This window comes from Hylobates moloch, unplaced genomic scaffold (genome assembly GCF_009828535.3).
Source record: "Hylobates moloch isolate HMO894 unplaced genomic scaffold, HMol_V3 SCAFFOLD_10, whole genome shotgun sequence".
In the NCBI taxonomy this organism is placed as follows: Eukaryota; Metazoa; Chordata; class Mammalia; order Primates; family Hylobatidae; genus Hylobates; species Hylobates moloch.
The window spans coordinates 93,255,719-93,280,124 of record NW_026652285.1 but is presented as its reverse complement, the minus strand read 5'-3'; the positions used below and the strand labels follow the sequence as shown (position 1 = coordinate 93,280,124).

General features: G+C 41.5%; 2 protein-coding genes across 8 annotated transcripts in view; one reads left to right on the top strand and one right to left on the bottom strand.

Annotated features, from left to right (window-relative positions):
- Positions 1-7,121, bottom strand: part of CNTRL (centriolin) — a 103,312-nt gene extending 96,191 nt beyond the window's left edge. For 5 of the 7 annotated variants that reach the window (XM_032165000.2, XM_032165002.2, XM_032165003.2 and 2 more), the window contains exons 1-2: positions 7,007-7,118; positions 1,592-1,771 (exon numbers count right to left, since the gene is read on the bottom strand). The gene's annotated coding sequence lies outside the window, so the exon portion shown is untranslated. Of the gene's footprint in view, positions 1-1,591; positions 1,772-7,006 lie in introns of all 7 variants that reach the window. The other 2 variants (XR_004249938.2, XM_032165001.2) reach the window with 2 other exon arrangements.
- A 113-nt stretch (positions 7,122-7,234) lies between these two features.
- The window catches only part of C5 (complement C5), a 124,935-nt gene continuing 107,763 nt past the window's right edge, over positions 7,235-24,406 (top strand). Inside the window, exon 1 of the mRNA XM_032165008.2 lies at positions 7,235-7,317. Coding sequence (XP_032020899.1) covers positions 7,235-7,317 — 83 coding nt within the window. The remainder of the gene's footprint in view (positions 7,318-24,406) is intronic.

Below are 24,406 nucleotides of genomic sequence, written 5' to 3'. Positions count from 1 at the left end.
AACCTATATATTTGATGTTCCTCCTGTTTCCTATCACATAGCTCCTAAAACCTTTGGGTTCCCCATAGTGATGAGTGTCTTTCGTATACTAATAAGATGACTGGTGACACCTAGACAGCTTTGGGATAGGGGCCAGTCACCAGAAAGACTAAGGCATGTTTAGAGGGTTGGGACTTTGAGCCCAACCGCACAACCTTTAAGGAGGGGAGAGCAGCTAAAATTGATTTGATAACCAGTAGCCAATGATGTGAGCAATCATGCCTACATAAGTAAGCCTCCATAAAACCCCAAAACGACAGGGTCCAGAGAACTTCCAGATAGCTGAACATGTGGAGGTGTCTGAAGGATGGCATGCTGGCGAGAGCATGAAAACTTCATACCCCTTTCCACATACCTTGCCCTATGCAACTCTTCCTCTGGCTGTTTATTTTGTAATATCCTTTATAATAAATGGGAAAATGTAAGTAGTATTTCTCTGAGTTCTGTGAGCCACTCAAGCAAATTAATTGAACCCAAGGAGGGGGCAATGGGAGTCCCAATATAGCTTGGTGGTCAGAAGTATAGGTGGCAATCTACTACTTGTAATGGGCATCTGAAGTTGGTGGCACTCTTGTGGGACCGAGTCCTTCACCTGTGGGATCTGATGCTATCTTCAGGCAGACAGTGTCAGAATTGAACTGAATAAGAGGACACGCAGCTGGTGTCCACTGAAGAAGTATCTGGTGGATGGGGCAACAACCCTTATACGTCTGATGTCACAAGTATTGGACTGTGTGGTATGGCAGTAGGAAAAACATTTTGAGTTTTTCATATCTCTATTAAAAGATAATATACCTTCACTAGCATATGGGTATATATAAGCTGTGATTATACAGAAACTTCCTGCAAACTCCCGGCTTTCTGTCTAACAGCTGGCCATAAAGAAATTAAGACTCTCATTCCATAGGGGTCCTACCCGATACCCAGGAGGAAGGAATGCTGCACAGACAGGCCGAGAGAAATCTGGAGACGTAGGTCTTGCTGGGTTTCCTCACTCAGTCTATTAGCGTTAGATCATACCCATTTTGTCCAATCCTATTTCTATACAGCTGTCCATACTTCATTGATCCTAAGCATAAAAATGGATAACTTTTTCTGCATTTTTGGGTCTTCATTCTGAAGGCTCCCATGACACATAAAGCTTTGATCAAATAAATTTGCTATGCTTTTCTCTTGTCAACCGGTCTTTGTTACAGGGGTGTTGGCCATGACCTTTATGATGGGACAGAAAGGAATTACTCCCTTTCCTCCCCTACAGAATTTATACAGTATATAAAGGAGAGATTACACTAATATAATCTATTGATATATTCAATTTTTGGAATTCCTCTTTGGATTCTGCTTTCAAACTAATTCTTAAGTCTCACAAGAAAATCAGGTCCATCGCTTCAGGTACACTTTGTTTTTAATTTCCCAGTTTGATCACTAACCTTACGCAGTAAACTTGACTCCATATGAATTTTGTCTACTTCCAAAAATTTAATGAAAAGACGATGATTGAAGTTAATTCTAAAGAATATCATACTAGGGCTAACATTTACTGAGGGCTTACCATGCACCAAATATTGTGATATTTCATCAGGCACGGTGTGTATACTTGCAGTCCCAGTTACTCCAGAGGATGAGGCAGGAGGACCGCTTGATCCCAGGAGCTCCAGGCTACAATATGCTATGATCAACCTTGTGACTGGCCACTGCACTGCAGCCTGGGCAACACAGGGAGCCCCTGTCTCTAAAAAACAGACAGACAAATATATGTTGTGATAAGCTCTTTATGTGTATCATCATATTGAAAGAATTGAATACAACAACTTTATGAGATAAGTGTTATTTCCCATTTTACAGATGAAGATCTTAAATAATTTGTCCAAAATTCCTTAACTAATTGGTTTAGTTAAAACTTGAAACTTGATTTAATTCAAAACCCATGTTTTTAATGACCATGTCATATAGCTCTCTGAGTTTCCTGGAGTCTAGATTACGTTTCCTTTGTTCTCTATGGCCTAGCATGATGCCATAGGTGGCAGGTGCCTGCAATCCCAGCTACTTGGGAGGCTGAGGCACAAAAATCACTTGAACTGGGGAGGTGGAGGTTGCGGTGAGCCAAGATTGTGCCCCTGCGCTCCACCCTGGGCGACAGAGTGAGACTCCATCTCAAAAAAACAAAACAAAAAAATCCTGAAGGAAACCCAGAAAATTTTATACAAACAAAGGATCTCTGATATCATGATCTGGCCTCTCAAGGTGAGTAGTTTGAAAGGAATAAAAACCTGTCATTTTTTTGTTTTTAAAAAGTTGATTATTATTTCACATACATTACAATACAGCCAAATGCACCATTCCAATAGCCTCATTCACTACAGGTTACGCACTCCAAATCTGAAAATCTGAAATATTGAAATATAAATATAAAAAATATAAACAAGTATAAAGCAAATATTCCAAAATCTGAAAAAATCCAAAATCCAAGACATTTTTGATAGCAAGCATTTTGGATAAGAGATAATCAACCTGTACTTTATTTTTATTTTTTTGGAGACAGCGTTTCACTATGTTGTCCAGCCTGATCTCAAACTCCTGAGCTCAAGCAATCCTCCCACCTCTACCTCCCAAAATGTTAGGGTTACAGGCATGACCTACCACACCTGGCCTTCAACCTGTACTTTAAACTGTGAACTTAAATGTATCTGTACTTTTTCCTTCATTTTCTCATATTAAACTATACATATGGATCAGAAAAACTCCCCCAAGTCACATAACTGCTATTTATGCTATTTCCACAAGGCTTTCGGTCTAAATTTCAAGCGTGGTAAACAATTTTTGTGCCTTATAACACAATTTTACAATGGAAAAAAATCTTTTAGTAATTTTAATATTATGAAATACATACTTAGTCTCAGTCCCTTTTGCTGTCATAAGTGTCTTTTTGTATACTAATGAGTTGACTGATGGCTAGCCACCTCTAGGCAGCTTCAGGATCGTGGCTGGTCACTAGAAAGAAGGAGGGCAGAGGGGCTAAAGGTTGAGTTGATCACCAATGGCCAATGATGTAATCAATCAGGCCTACATAATGAAGCCTCCATAAACATTTAAAAGACTGGGTTTGGGGAGCATCCAGAAAGCTGGACACAGGGAGGGTCCTGGAGGGGAATCCACTCAGAGAGGGTGTGGAAGCTCTACGCCCCTTCCCACCTGCCTTATGCTATGCATCTTTTCATCTATATCGTTTGTAATATCTTTTATAATAAACCAGTAAATGTAAGTAAGTGCTCCCTGAGTTCTGTGAGCTGCTCTAGCAAATTAATCAAACCCGAGGAGGGAGTTGTGGGAACTCTGATCTATAGCTGGTCAGTCAGAAGCACAGGTAAAACTAAGGCTTGCAGTTGGCATCAGAACTTGGAGGCAGTCTTGTGAGCCAGCCTTCAACCTGTGAGATGTGACGCTGTCTCCAGGTAGACAGTGTCAGAATTGAACTGAACTAGAGGACAGTCCTGTGGTGCCCACCACTGCAGAACTGACTGCTTGCTTAATGTGTGGGGGAAAATCCTACAGAATCATGTTGTAAGCGTATAGTGGGAGAAATTGAGTTTAATCTGTAGTCTCAGTAATACTATTTTTTTCTTTTTTTGAGACAGAGTCTCGCTCTGTCGCCCAGGCTGGAGTGCGGTGGTGTGATCTCGGCTCACTGTAACCTCCGCCTCCCAGGTTCAAGTGATTCTCCCACCCCAATCTACCGAGTAACTGGGATTGCAGGCACACAGCACCACGCCCGGCTAATTTTTTTTATTTTTAGAAGAGATGAGGTTTCGCCATGCTGGCCAGGCTGGTCTCAAACTCCTGACCTCAGGTGATCCACCCACCTCAGCCTCCCAAAGTACTGGGATTACAGCCACCACGCCCAGCCCTCAGTAATACTATTGATGCTGCTAAGCTGCACTGGCATTCTCCTTCTAAATAAGGATAATACTCTAAAATTTGAGAAAATCTAAGAGGCATGTGCTTAGGTAAAATCTTTTTCCTAATTAAATGGATTAATAGATGACATTTATTACAGTATGTATAGTATGTAGTTGGGGTTTTTTTTTTCCCCCCTGAGGCAAGGTCTTTCTCTGTCACCCAGGCTGGAGTGTAGTGGCATGCTCATGGCTCACAGCAACCTTGCCTTCCTGGGCTCAAGTGATCCTCTTACCTCAGCCTCCTGAGTGGCTGGGACTACAGGCGCATATAACCATGCTCGGCTAATTTTTTATTTTTTGTAGAGATGGGAGTCTCACTATAGTTCCCAGGTTGGTCTTGAACTCCTGGGCTCAAGTGATCCTCCTGCCTCAGCCTCCCAAAGTGCTGGGATTACAGGTGTGAGCCACTGTGCCCAGCCTGTAGTTTTTACATCCTAATGACCAAGACCCTTTAGGCCTCACCAGACTATCATGAGGTCCTTTATTACCTCTCCTGATTAGTAAAAGTCAGGATTACTCATTCATAGACTTAAACCTTGCTTGCCACAGCTTCTGTAAAGCTTGGACACTGAAACAAGATATATGTAATCAGTCTCAGAGAATAGCTAACTCAGTGAAGTGGGCTTAGGGGTTTACAGTGTTTGCGAATGGCTGGCATCATTTCTTAGGCTACTGCCTGGAGGTAGTAAAGGCTGAATTATAATTTTAAGGGCGAGATGAGGATGTAGTTTGATCTAGGATGTTGTTTGCAATCACATGAACAAAGACCAAGCAAGCAATGGAGAAATGAAGACAACTGAGAGGTAGGCTAGGGCGAGTAAACGAGCAGGATAAAGAGAAAAAAAAAGCAAATAAAGTTCAGAGCTACAGTTGTATTTTAAAGGTTGTCTGCAGAGCAAGAGAAAGCCATTTGAATGACATGATAATCAGAATCCTATGTCCAGGCAACAAAACACTACCCATCCTGCCACCTATAAACCCAGATACTTGCTCTGATCTAACAATTCAGTCCATCACAGCTTAGTACAGACTGCAAACTCCACCTCCATCCAGCCTTTCCTAATCTTCCTAACTTCCCATCTTCTCTGATCTCCAAATAAGGCAGACCTCCTTCTGTCTCTCTACAGACTCCCTAATATGCAAATACCCATCCCCATTTCTTAACCCCCATATCCCTCTCCTTAGCCCTTTAATTGGATTTCAGCACTTTTCAAGTCTACTTCATCCCATACCCTCTGACCTACTGAAATACTTTTACTCCTTAATCTTCTCCTCCTTTCAAATATCCTGATTCCGATTCCTCTGCAAAGTCTCCAGCCATTTTTCTTTCCAAAGCCAATTCCCCCATTCTGTGCTGCCCACCTCTGCCTCCCATTCTTCTTTATCCCATTCTGATTGCCAATTTTCCCACAAATTCTATCCCAGTTCCCTAACACAGTAATAGTCTCCCCCATTTCTCTATGGTTCTTTCCTGTGCCCAGACTCAACATTTCTCTATCCATCCAGACTTCCCAAGCTGCTCATCTCTCTTCACCCCAGAAAATACCCTGACATCCTAATGCGTTCCAATACTCTGACCTCCAATTACTCCCCTTTCTGAACAAAATACTCAAACCTCCACTCATTCCTCCTCATTCCAACCCAACTGCCTGCCTATTTGCCTTTCCGTCCTAATACTCTAGCCCCTGTGTCCTTCTCCAACCTATTAAAAGCCTGAATCCCCCTCTCCCATCTCTCTTCTTCTGCTCAGATACCCTAAAACTCAAGCTTCCCATCTCTTTCCATTAATTACTCAATTTTATTGAACCACTTTTATGTAGGAAGAACCATGCTAGAATCTAAGCTCAAGATGCAGAAGATTTTATCTCCCTATTACCCATGATCTCTGCACCAAGCAGTCTCCTTCATAGCATTTTATAACCATTATTTGTGAAACTACTTGGTTGTTGCCTGTTTCTCCTTCTAGACTACAAGCTACAAGACAGCAGAGGTTTTGTCTGTTGTTCTATAGACAATAAATATTTGTTGACTGAAGGACTGTACTAAACACTTAGACACTACCAAATTTAAATCCTCAAAGATTTAGCTGTATAGGATCAGAATTATTAACCTCATTTATAAGTGGCAATGTATCTGAACAATTAAAAGCTTGGATTCTGGAACGAAACAGCCTGAGTTCAAATTCTGATTTTCCACTTACTGTGTGATCTTAGGCAAATTACTTAACCTCTCTGGTCCTCAGTGCTATCACTTTTTAAATGGGGATGATAACCTCATACAAGTTATTTTAAATTCTGAATGAGGTTAATACGTGCAAAGTGCTTAAAACTGGATCTGACAAATAGTGAACACTCAAAAGTGATTCGCAATTATTTGGACAAATGAGGAAACATGATCAGGAAGGCTCAGAACACACGCCCAGGGTCACAGACCCGGTTAAGTCACACAAGGTGGCAGAATTGAGGCTTGAACCCAAGTTTGTCTGGCTTCAAAACTCCCAAGTCCCTTAACGAATATAACGAAAGTGTTTGTTCTTCCCCTCCTTTTAGCATTTCGTCCCCATATCCTGTCATCTTTCTCCACGCACTGTACTCCGTCCGATACCGTGACAACCCGTCAGGACGCCCAAACTGTCCTTTCTCCCGCTCACTCCCCACAGACAGCTGGCACATCCCAGCTCTCCCCTCAGCTCAGGTGGCAGGACCCACAACCTTCTGGGCGCCGCACCCTAACTTCCACACCTCCCCACGCTCTGGTTCTTCATCCCCAATCGCCCCCGCCGCCCCCACCTCTTCCCATCCAAACCTCCCTCCTTCATCCACCGCCCCACGCCCGTTCCGGGCCCTTCCCTCTTTCCCGTCCAATCCCAATTCCCAGACACGCGCCCCCGCCCCGAATCCATCCCAAGCCGGCCCACCCCACGCGCGGTCCGGGCCTTCCCGCCTTTGCCGCCGGCCCCCACCGCTCGGGCCGGACGCCGGGGAACGGGCTCGGCTAGGTCTGACGCTCACCGCCTAGGAGCCGAGCCGAGCAGTCCCGCAGGCTGAGATGGAGCGGGAGAAGTTCAGACTCTTTTCCTCAGGCGCCCAGCGGCGCGGCAGCCATTTTGTTGTGTTGTGCCGGTTGCCGAGGGGCGGTGCGCGCGTAGGCGGGGCCTGTCTCAGCCACGCCCCTCTCTCCGGTACTGTTGGAAGGGACGCGGAGGCGTTTCCCGCCGCTTTTGCAGCCAGCGCGCTAGGATGCCGGGGAGTCTTGGGCCCGAGGCTTCCGGACGCGCGGGGCCGACGGGATGCGGTGCCTTCGCCTTCGGATTGCGTTGCAGGTGAAGTTACTGGTGCAGAGTCAGGGGGAGCCGAGGTTTCATGCGGCAGCCGACCGCAGTGCTGTGGCCTTCGCTGAGACGAAGCTGCCGCCGCCACCCTCTGAAACACGGACACGCTCCTCAGGGCCTGGGTCCAAGGACGGCCTGAGGCACGGGCGCAGGGCCTCCCCGGCCTACCCCACTTCTGATGCCTGCGGGCCATGAGCGCGTGTTCTTAGCAGCACACTTCTCTCTGAGAGTCGTATCTAAAGCGAATTCCCTCCAGGGACTGAACTGCCCAGACTCGGATGAACCTCAAAGCGGACGCAGCCTGGGCTCCAACTGTCACGTGAGGTTCAGGGAGCCTGAGAATCCTGGGCGGAGGATGTTCCTCTGATTGCTGCAAGGGAGTTAAAGTAAGAAGCATTTGCACAGACTTCATCTGGGGCTTGCCCATGAGCACGGCGTTCACGACATGCATTCAACAGATATTTTAAAGAATTTAGCAGATACTGGGCTGGATGCTAGGGAAACACTGAAGTTTTTTTTTTTAAGTGTTATCACCATTGACGCCTTTCCCTCCAGTAGCCTCCCGTTTTGAAGGTATACCCTGGACCATGTTACCATCAGAGGCTGCACCCGCTCCAGAAATCCCCAGTGCAATCGCTCCCCTCCTTGACTATAATCCTATCATCTAAGAAGCGTGCCTGCTCAAAAGACCCCTATGCCAGCATAATTCTAAACTTCCTTGCGTCTTCCAGTCTCTTGTTCTTACCATTTTCTCGCAATCATTCTATCCTGTCTTCATTTCCTTTCTTCACTACAGAGTTTATAGGCCACCTGTATAACACTATTTTAGAAACTCCCTCTCTGTGTGTCTCAGTTTCCTTACCTACGAAATGAGGTCCTTTTACCTATTAACACTTCCTACAGTGTTCCTGATAATTATAAAAGTGAATGCAGGCCGGGCGCTGTGGCCCATGCCTGTAATCCCAGCATTTTGGGAGACGAAGGTGGGAGGATCACTTGAGGTCAGGAAATCAAGATCAGCCTGGCCAACAAGGTGAAACCCCGTCTGTACTAAAAATACAAAAATTACCCGGGCGTGGTGGCGCACGCTTGTCATCCCAGCTACTTGAGAGGCTGCAGGAGGATCGCTTGAACCCGGGAGGCGGAGGTTGCAGTGAGCCGAGATCGCGCCACTGCACTCCAGCCTGGGCGACACAGCGAGACTCCATCTCAAAAAAAAAAAAAAAGTCCAGTTTTCCTGATAATTATAAAAGTGAATCTCTGTGAAAGAACTCAGAATAGTGAGGGACCCATAGTAAGTTCTCAATATGTCTTAGGTATTTCATTATTAGACAAAGGTTACCCGGAAGCGATATTTCTTTCTACGCCCGAAAGAAAAGTTTAGGCAAGGAGTAAGGAGGTGGGGAAGAATTTGCTTGGCAAAGGGAACAACTTGTACAAACCCCAGAAGCGGGGGAAAAGAGCTTGGCAATGTGCTGGATGTTAAGTAATTCAGTGTGGCTGGAACAAAACATGAGTATGGAAACATGAAGTAGTTCAGTATGGCTCGTGAAAAATCTGGGGTGGAGAAGCTAAATCTGGAAAAGGGACCTTACTATAAGCAGTATTAGGCACTTCATTTTTCCTTAAGGCAGAGATGGCTTCACCTCTGTAGGAAATTCAGGGGACGTCCAACAGGGAATAAACTGCAATAAACATGGGGATGCAGATGTGTCTTTGATTTACTGATTTCCTTTTCCTTTTACTTAAATGTGATTCCCATTGACATTTAAGTGAATGGTGCTGTCTTCTCCCCAGCTATGTATACAACACAGAAGGAAGCCCTTGGAGTTGAAACCCAGAATTTTTGAAAAGCTCTATTTAAAATTAAAAGGAGATTACATTCTTTTTTTTTTCTTTCTTTTTAGAAACAGAATCTGGCTCTGTCACCCAGGCTGGAGTGCAGTGGCAGGATCTCAGCTCAATGCAACCTCTGCCTCCCGGGTTCAAGCGATTCTCCTGCCTCAGCCTCCTGAGTTGTTGGGATTACAGGCACACACCATCACGGCCAGCTAATTTTTATATTTTAGTAGAGACAGGGTTTCACCATGTTGGTCAAGCTGGTCTCGATCTCCTAACCTCACGTGATCCGCCCGCCTCGGCCTCCCAAAGTGCTGGGATTGCAGGCGTGAGCCACCGCGCCCTGCCGAGATTACATTCATTTTTAATCGAAGTTCAGGTGATATTTATTAGTTTGGAATGTGTACATTGCTGAGTTTCAGTTCTATTTGCATATGTTTTGACACCCATCGTTTCGGTTTCTTGTACCCAGAGACTTAGATTTATTGCGTAACCTCATTGCTGTGTCCCTCAAAGTCTGTAATGGTATTCACGTGGGATCCCTTATTAAGCCGTGGTGTGCCGGTGTAGTTCATTATCAATCATATTGGTATCAATTAGTAGCCATCAAATATACACAAAAAGTCCAGAGGGTGGCGCAAAACACTTTTCTCTTGGGTAATCTCTCAGTCCATACCCAGTTAGCCGCGGGTGGGCTCTCTCCTGTCCCATGTTGCCCCATTTTCCTCCTCATACAGACCTCTGCTGATGTCTAGCATCGTCTCTAAAGAAGCTAGAGACTTCAAAGGAGAGACCTGTCTCCAGTTAATTTGAATATTAACTGTCTCTCTTAGCATGCTAAAAGAACTTCCTTCTGCAAAGCAGAAGTGAGAATACAAAAGTAGCGCAGACAACTCTTGCATTCCACACTATTTTTCTTTATCTGATAATATGAAGAATGTACTCTGAGTTGCATTTACAATACAAATATTAGCCACGTCAGGGTGACCGAGCTTTTACTCAGTTCTTTTTTTCCAAATGATAGCAAAGCTATTCTGTTTAAACTTCCCTCAGCTTTTTGCAACCCAGTTTAATCATTTTGCGAATTTGTTTTAGAGAAGAATCAGACTAGTTTGTCAGGCAGGGATGGCAGCTTTCATTATTGCCATTTCTTTCTGTGACTGGCCAGTGTGATTTTGTTGTTGTTTTTTAAGACAAGGTCTCACTCTGTCACCCAGGTTTCAGTGCAGTGACACAATCATAACTCACTGCAGCCTTAACCTCTCGGGCTGAAGCGATCCTCCTCCCTCAGCCTCCCGAATAGCTCAGTCTATAGGTGTGCACCACCACACCTAGCTAATTTTTAAACTTTTTGTAAAGATGGGGTCTTGCTGTGTTGCCCAGGCTGGTCTTAAACTCCTGGGCTCAAGCGATCCTCCCACCTCAACCTCCCAAAGTGCTGGGATTACAGGCATGAGCCAGCATGCCCAGCCTGATTTTTTTTTTAATTTTTATTTATTTATTTTTGTTTTGTTTTTGTTGGTGTTGTTTTTTGTTTTTGTTTTTGTTTTTTTGAGACAGAGTCTCACTCTGTTGCCCAGGCTGGAGTGCAGTGGCACGATCATGGCTCACTGCAAACTCCACCTCCAGGGTTCAAACAATTTTTGTGCCTTAGCCTCCTCAGCAGCTGTGATTACAGGTGTGTAACACCACGCCCAGATATATATATATATATTTTTTGTATTTTTAGTAGAGACAGGGTTTCACCATGTTGATCAGGCTGGTCTTCAAGTCCTGGCCTCAAGTATCCACTTGCCTTGGTCCCCCAAAGTGCTAGGATTATAGGTGTGAGTTACCATACCCAACCTTAATTTTTATTTTTAAATGACATATGGTAACTGTACATATTTATGGGATACATAGTGATGTTTTAATACATATAAATGTATAGTGGTTGGAGTAATTAGCATATCCATCATCCCAAACATTTATCATATGTTTATGTTAGGTAGATTTCATACCCTCCTTCTAGCTATTTGAAACTGTATAATATATTATTGTTAACTATCCTCATCCTATAGAAAGTATAGAACACTAGAACTTGTTGCTCCTATCTAGCTATAATTTTGTATCCTTTAAGATATCTTTCTCTCCTTCCCTTCCCCCTGCTACCCTTCCCAACCTTTAGTATCCTCTGTTCTACTGTTTACTTCTATGAGATCAACATTTTTCAGCTTCGACATATGACTGAGAATATGTAGCATTTAACTTACTGTTCCTGGCTTATTCACGTAATATACTGTCCTCCATTTCCATCCGTGTTGCTGTGAATTACAGTATTTCATTCTTTTTATGGCTGAATAGTATTCCATTGTGCGTATGTATGTATGTATATATGAATACGCACACACACACATATATACACACATACAGAATATACACATATATATATCACATTTCCTTCCTTCCTTCCCTCCCTTCCTTCCTCCCTTCCTTCCTTCCTTCCTTCCTTCTTTCTTTCTGATGGAATTTCACTCTTATTGCCCAGGCTGGAGTGCAATGGCATGATCTCAGCTCACCGCAATCTCTGCCTCCTGGGTTCAAGCGATTCTCCTGCCTCAGCCTCCCGAGTAGCTGGGATTAGAGGCGCCTGCCAACATGCCCAGCTAATTTTGTATTTTTAGTAGAGATGGGGTTTCTCCATGTTGGGCAGGCTGGTCTCAAACTCCTAACCTCAGGTGATCCGCCTGCCTCTGCCTCCCAAAGTGCTGGGATTACAGGCATGAGCCACTACGTCTGGCCCAAATTTTCTTTATCCATTCATCTGTTGGACACCTAGGTTGATTCCATGTCTTGGCTATTATGAATAGTGCTGCAATAAACATGGGGATGCAGATGTGTCTTTGATATACTGATTTCTTTTCCTTTGGATAAATGCCCAGTAGTAGGATTGCTGGATCATGTGGTAGTTCTATTTGTAGTTTTTTGAGGAACTTCCATACTGTTCTCCATAGTGGGTGTATTAGTTTGCATTCCACCAACAGTGTATAAGTCCGTTTTTCTGGCCGGGCAAGGTGACTCACACCTGTAATCCCAGCACTTTGGGAGGCTGAGGTGGGAGGATGTCTTCAGCATAGGAGTTCAATACCAGCCTGGCGAAGATAGTGAGACCTCATCTCTACTAAAAATCAAAACCATTAGCTGGGTGTGATGGCACTTGTCTGTAGTCCCAGCTACTTGGGAGGCTGAGTGGGAGGATTGCTTGAGCCTGGGAGATTGAGGCTGCAATGAGCTATCATCATGCCACTGCACTGCCGCCTGGGCAACAGAGACAAAAAAAAAAAAAGAAAAAGGGTTTCTTTTTCTCTATATCCTCCCCAGCATTTGTTATTTGCTGTCTTGATAATAGCCATCCTAACTGGGGTGAGATTATACCTCATAGTGGTTTTGATTTGCAGATTTGCATTTCCCTGATGATTCATGATGGTGAGCATTTTTTCATATGTTTGTTGGTCATTTGTATGTCTTCTTTTTGAGAAGTGTCTATTCAGATTATTTGTCCATTTTTATACAGTTTTGTTGTTGTTGAGATGTTTGAGTTCCTTGTGTATTCCAGATATTAATTCCCTGTCATATGAATAGTTTGCAAATATTTTCTCCCATTCTCTGGGTTGTTTCTTCACTCTGTTGATTGCTTCCTTTGTTGTGCAGAAGCCTTTTAGTTTGATATAATCCCATTTGTTTATTTTTGCTTTTGTTGCCTGCGTTTTTGAGGTCTTATTCATAAAATCTTTCCTAGACCAGTGTCTGGAACCATTTCCCCTATGTTTTCTTCTAGTAGTTTTATAGTTTCTGTCTTACATTTAGGTCTTTGATCCATTTTGATTTTATATATAAATTCACATATAAGGTTTTTGTATAGGGGGAGATGTAGGGATCTAGTTTCATTCTTCTGTATATGGATATCCAGTTTTCCCAGGACCATTTATTGAAGATACTATTCTTTCCCCAGTGAGTGTTCTTGACATCTTTGTCAAAAAACCAGTTGGCTGTAGATCCATGGATTAATTTCTGAGTCCTCTATGCTGTTTCATTTGTCTATGTATCTGTTTTTATGACAATATCATGCGATTTTGGTTACTACAGCTTTGTAGTATATTTTGAAGACTGTTAGTGTGATGCCTCTAGCTTTGTTCATTTTGTTCAGGATTGCTTCGGCCATTTGGGTTCTTTTGTGGTTCTATAAAAATTTTGAGATTTTTTTTCCTATTTCTGTGAAGAAAATCATTGGCATTTTGATACAGATTGCATTGAATCTGTAGATTGTTTTGGGTAGTATGGTCATTTTAATAACATTGATTCTTCTGATCCATGAAAAGTGAGATGTCTTTCCATTTGTTTGTATCCTCTTCAAATTCTTTCATCAGTGTTTTGTAGTTTTCCTTGTAGCAGTCTTTTACATCCATGCTTAAAGTTATTCCTAGGTGTTTTTTTAATAGCATTGTAAGTGAGATTGACTTCTTGATTTCTTTTTTAGCTCATTTGTTGTTTGTGTATAGAAAAACTACTGATTTTTGTATGTTGGTTTTGTACTCTGCAACTTTACTGAATTCATTTACTAGTTTCTAATATATTTTTGTGGAATCTTTGGGGTTTTCTACATATAGAATTATGTCATCTGCAAATAGAAATAATTTTACCTCTTCCTTTCTGATTTTTGATGTCTTTTACTTCTTTTTCTTATCTAATTGCACTTGCTAGTTCTTCCAATCTATGGTGATTAGAAGTGATAAGTTTGGGATCCTTGCATTGTACCATATCTTAGCGGACAAGTTTTTAGGTTTTTTTCCATTGATGATAATGTGAGCTGCAGGTTTCTCATAAATGGCCTTTATTATGTTGTATTAGTCCATTTTTACCCTGCTATAAAGAACTGAGTGATTTATAAAGTAATTACTGAGGCTGAGTAATTTATAAAGAAGAGAGGTTTAATTGACTCACAGTTTCACATGGCTGGGGAGCCCTCAGGAAACAAAATTATGGTGGAAGGCAAAGGGGAAGCAAGGCACATCTTTTGAAGCAGCAGGAGGAGAAGGGAAGTGCCACACTATTAAACCATCAGCTTTCATGAGAACTTACTCACTATGGTAAGAGTGGCATGGGGGAAACTGCCCCCATGCTCCAACCACCTCCCACCAGGTACCTTCCCTGACACGTGGGGATTACAGTTTGACATGAGATTTGGGTAGGGACACAGTGCCAAACCATGTCATATGTTTCATATGTTGAGGAATTTTCCTCTGCTTTTTTTTTTTTTTTTATGCGGAGCCTCACTGTCACCAAGCTGGAATGCAGTGGAGCGATCTCGGCTCACTGCAACCTCTGCCTCCCGGGTTCAAGTGATTCTCCTGCCTCAGCCTCCCGAGTAGCTGGGACTATGGGCACGCACCATCATGCCTAGCTAATTTTTTTTGTATTTTTAGTAGAGACAGGATTTCACCATGTTCGTCAGGATGGTCTCAATCTCTTGACCTCGTGATCCACCCACCTTGGCCTCCCAAAGTGCTAGGATTACAGGTGTGAGCCACCGTGCCCTGCTCATTTTTTATTTTTTTTAAGATGGGGTTTTACTCTATCACCCAGACTGAAGTGCATTGGTGCAATCATGGCTCACTGCAGCCCTGACCTCCTGGGCTCAAGCGATTCTCCTGCCTCAACCTCCTGAGTAACTGGGACTACAGGTATGTGCTACCATGCCTGGCTAATTTAAAAATAATTTTTGTCGAGATGGGGTCTTGCAGCATTGCCCAGGCTGGTCTCAAACTTCTGGCCTTGAGTGATCCTCCCACCTCAGCCTCCCAAAGTATTGAGATTGCAGGCATGAGCCATCATGCCCAGCCAGGAATTTTCATTTTATACCCAAACTGTTGAGACTGTTTATTAAAAAAGGGTGTTAAACTTTGTCAAATGCTTTTTCTGTGTCAACTGAGATGATCATGTGGTTTTTGGGTTGTTTTTTTTTTTTTCTTTTTTTGAGACAGAGTCTTGTTCTGTTGCCCAAGGCTGGAGTGCAGTGGCACAATCTGGGCTCACTGTAACCTCCGCCTCCCAGGTTTAAGTGATTCTCCTGCTTCAGCCTCCTGAGTAGCTGGGATTACAGGCACGCACCACCATGCCTGGCTAATTTTTTTTTTGTATTTTTAGTAGAGATGGGGTTTCACCATGTTGGCCAGGCTGATCTCGAACTCCTGACCTCAGGTGATCTGCCCAACTCAGCCTCCCAAAGTGCTGGGATTACAGGTGTGAGCCACTGCAACTGGCCCAAAGCTATGTTCTTAAGTGCTTAAGGCTATGACTGTTCCAACTTTTTAGTAAATTATAATTATTCTGCACATTAAATATTTCTCTTTGCCCACTTAAAGTTGTGAGTTGTTTACCTAAAGTTATTAGTTCTCTACTAGCTTAAATTTTGTCAGTACTTGCCTGGCATATGGTTTTCTTTTTTTTTTTTTTTTTAATTTTCAGTCTTTCTATATCATTTGGTGGTGGTGTATACCATTTTTTTTTTTTTTTTTTTTTGAGCAGGATGGCTTGACTCTGACCGCTTGCCACCCGGCTCCAAATCTGGATTACAGGCTGACCACCTGCCTTTTGGAGTCTCACTCTGTTGCCCAGGCTGGAGTGCAGCAGCATGATCTTGGCTCACTGCAACCTCCGCCTCCCAGATTCAAGTGATTCTTCTGCCTCAGCCTCCCGAGTAGCTGGGCCTACAGGCGCCCGCCACCACGCCCGACTAATTTTTGTATTTTAGTAGAGATGGGGTTTCACCATATTGGCCAGGCTGGTCTCGAACTCCTGACCTTGTGATCCGCCTGCCTTGGCCTCCCAAAGTGCTGGGATTACAGGCGTGAGACACTGCACCCAACCTGTTGCTGCATTTTTTTTGTTCTTTGGCTGTTTCAAAAATGTCTAACTTTTAATAGAATATTTTAAGCCCATTCAGGTTTGTTGCATTTGTACTTATTCCTGTTCTCTTACATTTTCTACTGAATATATTTTCTTACAGTTTCTTTACCTCCTTTTCAGCTTTTTGCTGATTATCTTGGGTATATCCTTCTTTACCTTTTTGTTAAAAATTATACTAGTTTTTATTATAATAGTAATGCTGTGCTGGGCGCAGTGGCTCACACCTGTAATCTCAGCACTTTGGAAGACCAAGGCAGGTGGATCCCTTGAGCTCAGGAGGTCCAGACTAGCTGGGAAAACATGGCGAAATCCTGTATTTACAAAATAAAAATAAAAATTAGCTGGGTGTGGTGGCATGTGCCTGTGGTCCCAGTTACTCCAGAGGCTGAGTTGGGAGAATCGCTTGAGCGATTCAAGGCTGCAGTGAGCTGTGATCGCACTGCTGCATTCCAGCCTGGGTGATAGAGCAAGACGCTGTCTCAAAACAAAACAAAACAAAAAAAGAATGCTCTATAGAGGAATGTGAAGTATAAGGTAAAAAGCCCTTGGCCCTGCTACCTAACTGCTTTCCAAGATATTGTCATTGTTTATTATTTTTATATCCTTCCAGCAATTTTCTCTGCCTATAAAAATATTTACATCAACATCTGTACCTATATCTATAAATATGTTGTTTTACACTTATAAGATATTATCATTCTGTACCTTGCTTTTTATACTGAATATGTTTTAGGTAGCTGAAATGGAGGATTTTATTTTTCTATTTTGATATCACGAAAATTAACTGTTTGACTGAATTCCTTAAAATTTTTATTTGGAAGTTAATCATCATGCTTTAACATAGAGGGCTTCATTATATGTTATGTTTACCCTGTTTTTATCTTTCCAGTTATAGATTTGTTCACCATACCCATACAACTTGCAAGCAGCAATGTCTTAGGAAACTGTTTATGGAAACTATATCATGTTCCTGAAAGGTATTGTAAGACTTTTATTTTCCTCAGGAAATTTTGAAAAGATTCAAATATGATAATAAATGGTCTGTCATTCTTCCAAGAGTTTCTTTGATAATTAAGGATTGCACTGCCATTTGATCAAGGTTACTGTTGGATTGGTTTTTCCCTCATTAACTGGATTAACTCCAGATTTAAATTATCTTCACAGAGGACATACAGGACATATTCACAGAGGAATACAATTTCACTTATCTCGAGTTTTTACTGAGCATGTAGTTTGGGGTGATATCTGGGCTTTGCACTTTCAAATAATGATTTCAGTCTTTCCATACAACTTTGTAACAAATTATCTAACAACGTACAGGTTAAGTATCCCTTACCTGAAATGCTTGGGACCAGAAGTGTTTTGGATTTTGAATTGTTTTGGATTTTGGGATATTTGCATATATATAAGAAGATATCTTGGGAATGGGACCCAAGTCTAAACACGAAATTTATGTTTCATATACACCTTATACCCATAGACTGAAGGTAATTTTATGCCATATTTTTAATAATTTTGTGCATAAAACAAAATTTGTGTTAAGTATTTATGTATGAAAATTTCTACTTTCAGTGTCATATTGGCACTCAAACAGTTTCAGATTTTGGAGCATTTTGGATTTTAAATTTTTGGATCAAGGATGTTCAACCTGTATATTGTCTATTTAGGCATGTATTTCCAATGTTGTTTTTCTATATGACAAATAAAAGGAGGGAATATTTTCCTCATATAATAAACATACACTGTAAATCACTCACTAGCCATAAGGCTTGGGAAATGATCAGTTTTTGTTCACTTACTGCAACTTGCTTGATGGCCAATGACTTCCTTTTACTCCCTGATTCCAGCCTGGTCCACTTCTGTACTCTAACTCATTCTCCAAACACAGCCACCCAAGTGATTAAAATTCAAGTCTGGGCCAGGCACGGTGGGTCACACCTGTAATCCCAGCACTTTGGGAGGGAGAGACAGCCAGATCACCTGAGGTCAGGAGTTCGAGACCAGCCTGGCCAACATGGCGAAACCCCGTCTCTACTAAAAATACAAAAATTAGTGGGGCGTGGTGGTGCATGCCTATAATCCCAGCTACTCAGGAGGCTGAGGCAGGAGAATCACTTGAACCAGGAGGCACAGGTTGCAGTGAGCTGAGATCACACCACTGCACTCCAGCCTGGGCAACAGAGCAAGACTCCATCTCAAAAATAATAAATAAATAAAATACAATAAAAATTCAAGTCTGATCATGCCACTGCTCCACCTAAAGCCACCTCTCCATGTCCTACCCAGCAAAATCTATGCAGATTAGGAGGCCCTCATCTGCCAGCTCACTGCAACCTCCACCTCCCAGGTTCAAGTGATTATTGTACCTCATCTCAGCCTCCCAAGTAGCTGGGATTACAGGCCCCCGCCACCATGCCCCGCTAATTTTTGTATTTTTAGTAGAGATGGGTTTTCACCATGTTGGTCAGACTAGTCTCGAACTCCTGACCTCAAGTGGTCCACCGACCTCGGCCTCCCAAAGTGCTGGGATTACAGGCATGAGCCACCGCACCCAGCCTGGCAATCCCCTTTCTTAGCACCCCCACTCCTGACAAATTCCCATTTCACATTTAACAACCCAGCTCAGATATTGGGTTCCCTAAAAAGCAGCCCCAAGGAATTAAATACTTCTCTGCATTCATATTATAGCTTGTATATGCTTCTGTTGAAGCACCTACTACCTTCTATGATTACTTATGTGTTTATATACTTCTCTCTTCTTCTAGAATAAATTCCTTGGGAGCAAACCCTTTGTTATTTATCCCTATATTTAGTCTCAAGAACGTGCTTTATACATAATAGACAAAGGTCCATGGGATAGATAAATTAACTAATGGACTTGTTATTTCTAAAAATTTCTTTTGTTTTAACAATTTTTTTTTTTTTTTTTTGAGACGGAGTCTTTTTCTGTCCCCCAGGCTGGAGTGCAGTGGCGTGATCTCAGCTCACTGCAAGCTCTGCCTCCCGGGTTCACGCCATTCTCCTGCCTCAGCCTCCCGAGTAGCTGGGACTACAGGCGCCCACCAACATGCCCGGCTAATTTTTTGTATTTTTAGTAGAGACGGGGTTTCACCGTGTTAGCCAGGATGGTCTCAATCTCCTGACCTCGTGATCTGCCTGCCTCAGCCTCCCAAAGTGCTGGGATTACAGGCTTGAGCCACCATGCCCGGCCGTGTTTTAACAATTTTTTATTCTCTGCTTTTCTTAGTAGAGTTCATTGAATATAATTTAATTCATATTTGATAACTTATAATTATACAAATAATAAATAATTTGTATTTGATAATTTGATAATTTATGTATATAACAGTGAACACAGTTCTTTCAAATCTCCATTCTGAAAGTAGGGCAATGAAAACAGAACATGGGAGTATATATTAGGTTGAGTCATATTTATTAGTTAGTATTCAAACATTTTTGACATACATAAACAGCAATTTCATATAGTTCAACTTAGTGTAATATATAAGCAATTGTTCTGAATATGTAAGAGACTCTATTATCCTCTGATGTTTTGATCTTTTCTTAACCTCATTCCCACTCACAGTCACTGATTTAAGTTGGTTTCCTTGTTATTTGCCTGAAGAGCCCTTTGAGAAAAAGCACCAGGGGAGAGGAGGGTATAGAGGATGTAAAATTGGCCATGAGTTGGTAATCACTGAGGCTGGGTAATGTGCACATGAAGGTTTATTATACCATTCTCTCTACTTTTTTATAGGTTTGAAGTTTTCTATAATAAAAAGGTTTCTTTTTAAGTTTACAAATAATCATTATGAAAACCAGATGGTAAAATCATCACAGACAATTCACTTAACTTTAATGCACAAGGCATCTAGTGGGAGCAGGTGTGGGAGAGGGACAGAGAAGAGGTGAAAGACTCCTTCAAATTATAATGCATCATGAGGAAAGCTGACTGAAGTTTTAAGTGACAATAAGGTCACATTCTGGGGAGGAATGATGGGAGATGAGAGAAGGTTTCCCTAGGTAAATTCATAGAAACAGAGGGCAGATTGGTGGTTGCTAGGTGTCGGGCAAAGGGGGAATGGAGAGTATCTACTGTTGGGGCTCAGAAAGAGATACCTTAAAGTGGTGCTTTGACATGCTGAACTGAAAAAGAAGCCTCAAGATGTCTCTGACCTTCTCCCCTGGCTCACCCCCACTGTCTCTCAATCCTGTCTCCCAAAGCACAGGATGAAGTTCTCTGAAGTTCCCTTATCTGCCTAAAGTCATGACCCACCAAAGAGGAAAACAATTACCTCTGATCCCTTCCTTGAATTTTCGTTAACCGAACTCATATCATATGAAGAAACACTGAAATATGTCAGCACACCTGGTTGGATTTGTCACAAACCATTGTCTGCTCTGAGGACTCAACAGACTTTGTCCCGGGCCACTGCATGTTCTTCAAGCCCACTGAATTCCCCTAAAAATCATTTACTACTCTCCTAAAATCATCCTCACTTTTCTATCTTCCTTTACCCTAAGAAGAAGGGTAGATAACCATCTGTACCCCATTGCATTGTGGGGTAGTTACTTTGTGACTCTCCACACTGGATATTAATAAATTTGTGTGCCTTCTCTTCTATTAATCTGCCTTTTGTCTGTTGATTTTCAGCAAACCTTCAAAGGACAAAGGGAAGTTCTCTTTTGGCCCCTGTATTGCTTAATGGGATAAAAAGTGACTGCTGAAGCAACAAAAGCTGCTGAATAATTCCCAAACATAGGCATAACCCCCTAACAATGTTATCAATGTATAAACTTCCTTTTTGCTGCAACTAATATTCATTTTGTAATAGCAAGGTTTATTTAACCAAACTTGGCCTGACACCTAGACCTCCATCAGCTGGCCTCTGGTACTTGCCCTTCCATTAACTATTGGCCTGGTGTAAATCTTTTTGGTTGAGTACATACTGGCAGAAAAATTGACTGTTTGAAATAAGATCAAGGTCTTAAAATATTTTAGTATATTTCTTTATGAATTATTCCTTATATTAAAAGAGAATACCCTGTATTGCTCCGCCCACCAGGCTTTAATAGTTTTGCTAGAGTTCAATGTTATGTTTCTAAGTATTTGATCCTCATTATTTGTGAATGGCAAATGCAAAAGAGAAAAACTCTGTCAGAGACTCCTTACTAATCCACCATTCATTCTTTTTTTCCTCCTTATTATCAAAAACCTGATTATCAAAAACCGAAAAGGAAGAGATGGAGGCCATAGGTCAATGCTGGTGAGATTCATGAGAAGCAGTGATATAATTCTTCTTACAAAGAAATAGCTCAAGATTCATTAATGGGATAATATTCCCCATTTTCCCCAGAATAACCACTAGTTTTAAAAGTTAACTAGATTTTGGAAGGCATTTTTGCATCCTTATCTTTTTATAATTTTCACTAGAATAAATCACTAACTTTTTATCCTGTTAAATGGGGACCATCATATCTTATTTCATAGGGTTAAAGGGTTACCTTCATGGAAAAGCATGCCAGTCCTATGGCCTTTCTGGATATTGCTGCAAACAATTTTTCAAAAACATTTTGCACATTGCGACTAGAGCATAAAAATAGAAGCGTTTCTAAATTAAGGTTCAAATCTAACCTACAGTTCAAATATTCCAGGTTGCTCTATTCTATTATTTAATTTTAAATTTTTTAAATTTCAGTTTTAACAAAAAATTACAAGACAAGCAAAGATGCAGGGAAGTGTAGCCCATACAAGGAAAAGATATAATAAAAACCACCTGAGTAAGTCTTTATCTCCTAGAGAAGGACTTTACATAAGATATTTTCAGTATGATCAAATAACTAAAAGAAACCACATCTAAAGAACTAAAGAGAAGTATAAGAGCTATGTCTTATCATATAAAGAATAAGACAAAAATTATAAATAAGAACCAAATGGAAATTCTGTATTTGAAAACTACAATAACTGAAATTAAAAATTCAATAGGGACACTCAACAGCAGATTTGAGCAGGGAGAAAAAAAGAATCAATGAACTTGGATATAGATCAATTGAGATTATCCAGTCTGAGGAGCAGGAAGAAAAAAGGATTAAGAAAAATGAACAGACCTGTAGACCATCTGGTACACCATAGAAAACACAAACATATACTTAAAGAGAGACCTCTGGTATACCATCGAGCATACCAACATATGCATAAAGAGAGTTCCAGAAGGAGAGGAGAGAGAGAGAAAAGGAAAGAAAAAAATATTTGAAGAACTAATGGTCAAAACTTTCAAATGTGATGAGACACATTAATCCACACATTCAAGAAAACTCAATGAACTCTAAGTATGATAAACTCAAAGAGAGCCACACCTGACTACATCATAATAAAACTGTCAAGTGTCAAAGAATGAAGAGATAATCTTGAAAATAACAAGAGAAAAGCAACACATGATAGTACAAAGGATCCTCAGTAAAATTAACAGCTGATTTCTCATCAGAAAACACAGAGGCTACTAAGTAGAAAGATGATATATTCAAAGTGCTGAAAGAAAAAGACTGTCAACCAAAAATTCTATAAATACCATCACTTTGGTGATTAAGATTCAACATAAGAATTTCGAGAGGACACAAACATTCAGACCGTAGCACTAATGATCACAGAACCCAAGGGAAGCAGCTTGATGTTATCTAGTTGTCTTAAAATTTTCTCATCTTCTTGACATTCTTTGATTTCTCTGCCAATGCCTTCCTTGCCTTGTGTTATTAGAGGAGATTCCATGTGAAGTGTTAAGACATTTGTCTTTGAAGTCAGATATGAGTTTACTCCTGACTTAGCTACTCCAAAGCTGGCTTCATGAGCATGCAACCTATGCAGTCACCCCAAACCCCACACGCAGAAGGGCCCCACACTTGGTTTAATGCTCTGTTGTTGTTGTCCTGCATTTATTAATAATTTTATCTTTGAGCTTGTTTTTTTTAAATGAAGTCTGACAGCACGATTTTATGTCCACAATTCCTTGCTGCCTCATTCACACAGAGCATTCACAATACCCTGTGAACACAGAATTCCAGTGGGCTCACAAGGTGCAGAAGTTTAGTGGGAATCAAAGTGAGTACAAAGTATTAAGAAAAGTATGTCTGTGGCTGAGCAAGCCAGGGCGCTGACAGCCTGAAGAGACCACATTCTCCATTGGAACAAGAACTTGTTTGGAGTGCAGAAAGATGGTGAAGGCATGCTAAAAAAAAAAAAAAAAAAAAAAAAGAAAGAAAAAAGAAAACAACAACAAAAAAACAAGGAGCCTTATCATATCCTTTCTTACTTGTGGTATTTCCTTGTATTAGGGAACTATTATGTTTACCTTGAATATGATAACATAGAAAGAAAGGGAAAGATAGGATAATTTACAGTTCCTTTTTCTTTCAGGCTTTCCTTGTCCTCAGAAAGCAAAGGTGGAGAGTGTGCGTAGAACATACACATATCAAAAAGTAAAATAAAAACAGTTGAGCTAGTTTTGTGCATAATTTCCACTGTTCTGGGAAGAATGGAATATATATACATGTATGAGCTATGACATACAAATTGTGTAATTTTGGCAATTCCACATGCAAGTGAAATGCTCTTATATTTGCAACTTAAACTGGTGCACAATATGAAGATGAATGATAAAAGTCATGCCAATAATTAAAATTATTAATTTCCCTTTATTTACAATGATGATAAATAGCAAATCTTAAAAAGCACCATGACAAATTGAGGGAGAGACTACAGATGAAAGGAAAAGGCTTTCTCTTGAGACAGTCTTGCTCTGTAGCCCAGGCTGGAGTGCAGTGGTATGATCTTGGCTCACTGCAGTCTCGACCTCCTGGGTTCAAGCGATTCTCGTGCCTCAGTGCCCCGAGTAGTGGGGTTACAGGCACGTGCCACCATGCCTGGCTAATTTTTGTATTTTTTGTAGAGATGGGGTTTTGCCATGTTGGCCAAGCTAAAGGAAAAGGCTTTATGTTTATATTTTAATACCTTAACAGCATTTTTCCTGGTTTTTTGAATAAGAGACGCCACATTTTTATCTTGCACAAAGTCATTCAAATTACGTAAATGGCCAGAGCTACTTTTGTGTGTGTGTGATTCTGGGCTTTTATTATTTTTATTTATTTATTTATTTTTTTTTAGACAGAGTCTCACTGTGTCACCCAGGCTGGAGTGCAGTGGCGCGATCTCCGCTCACTGCAACCTCCATGTCCTGGGCTCAAGTGATTCTCCTGCCTCAGCCTCCTGAGTAGCTGGGATTACAGGCACCTGCCACCACAC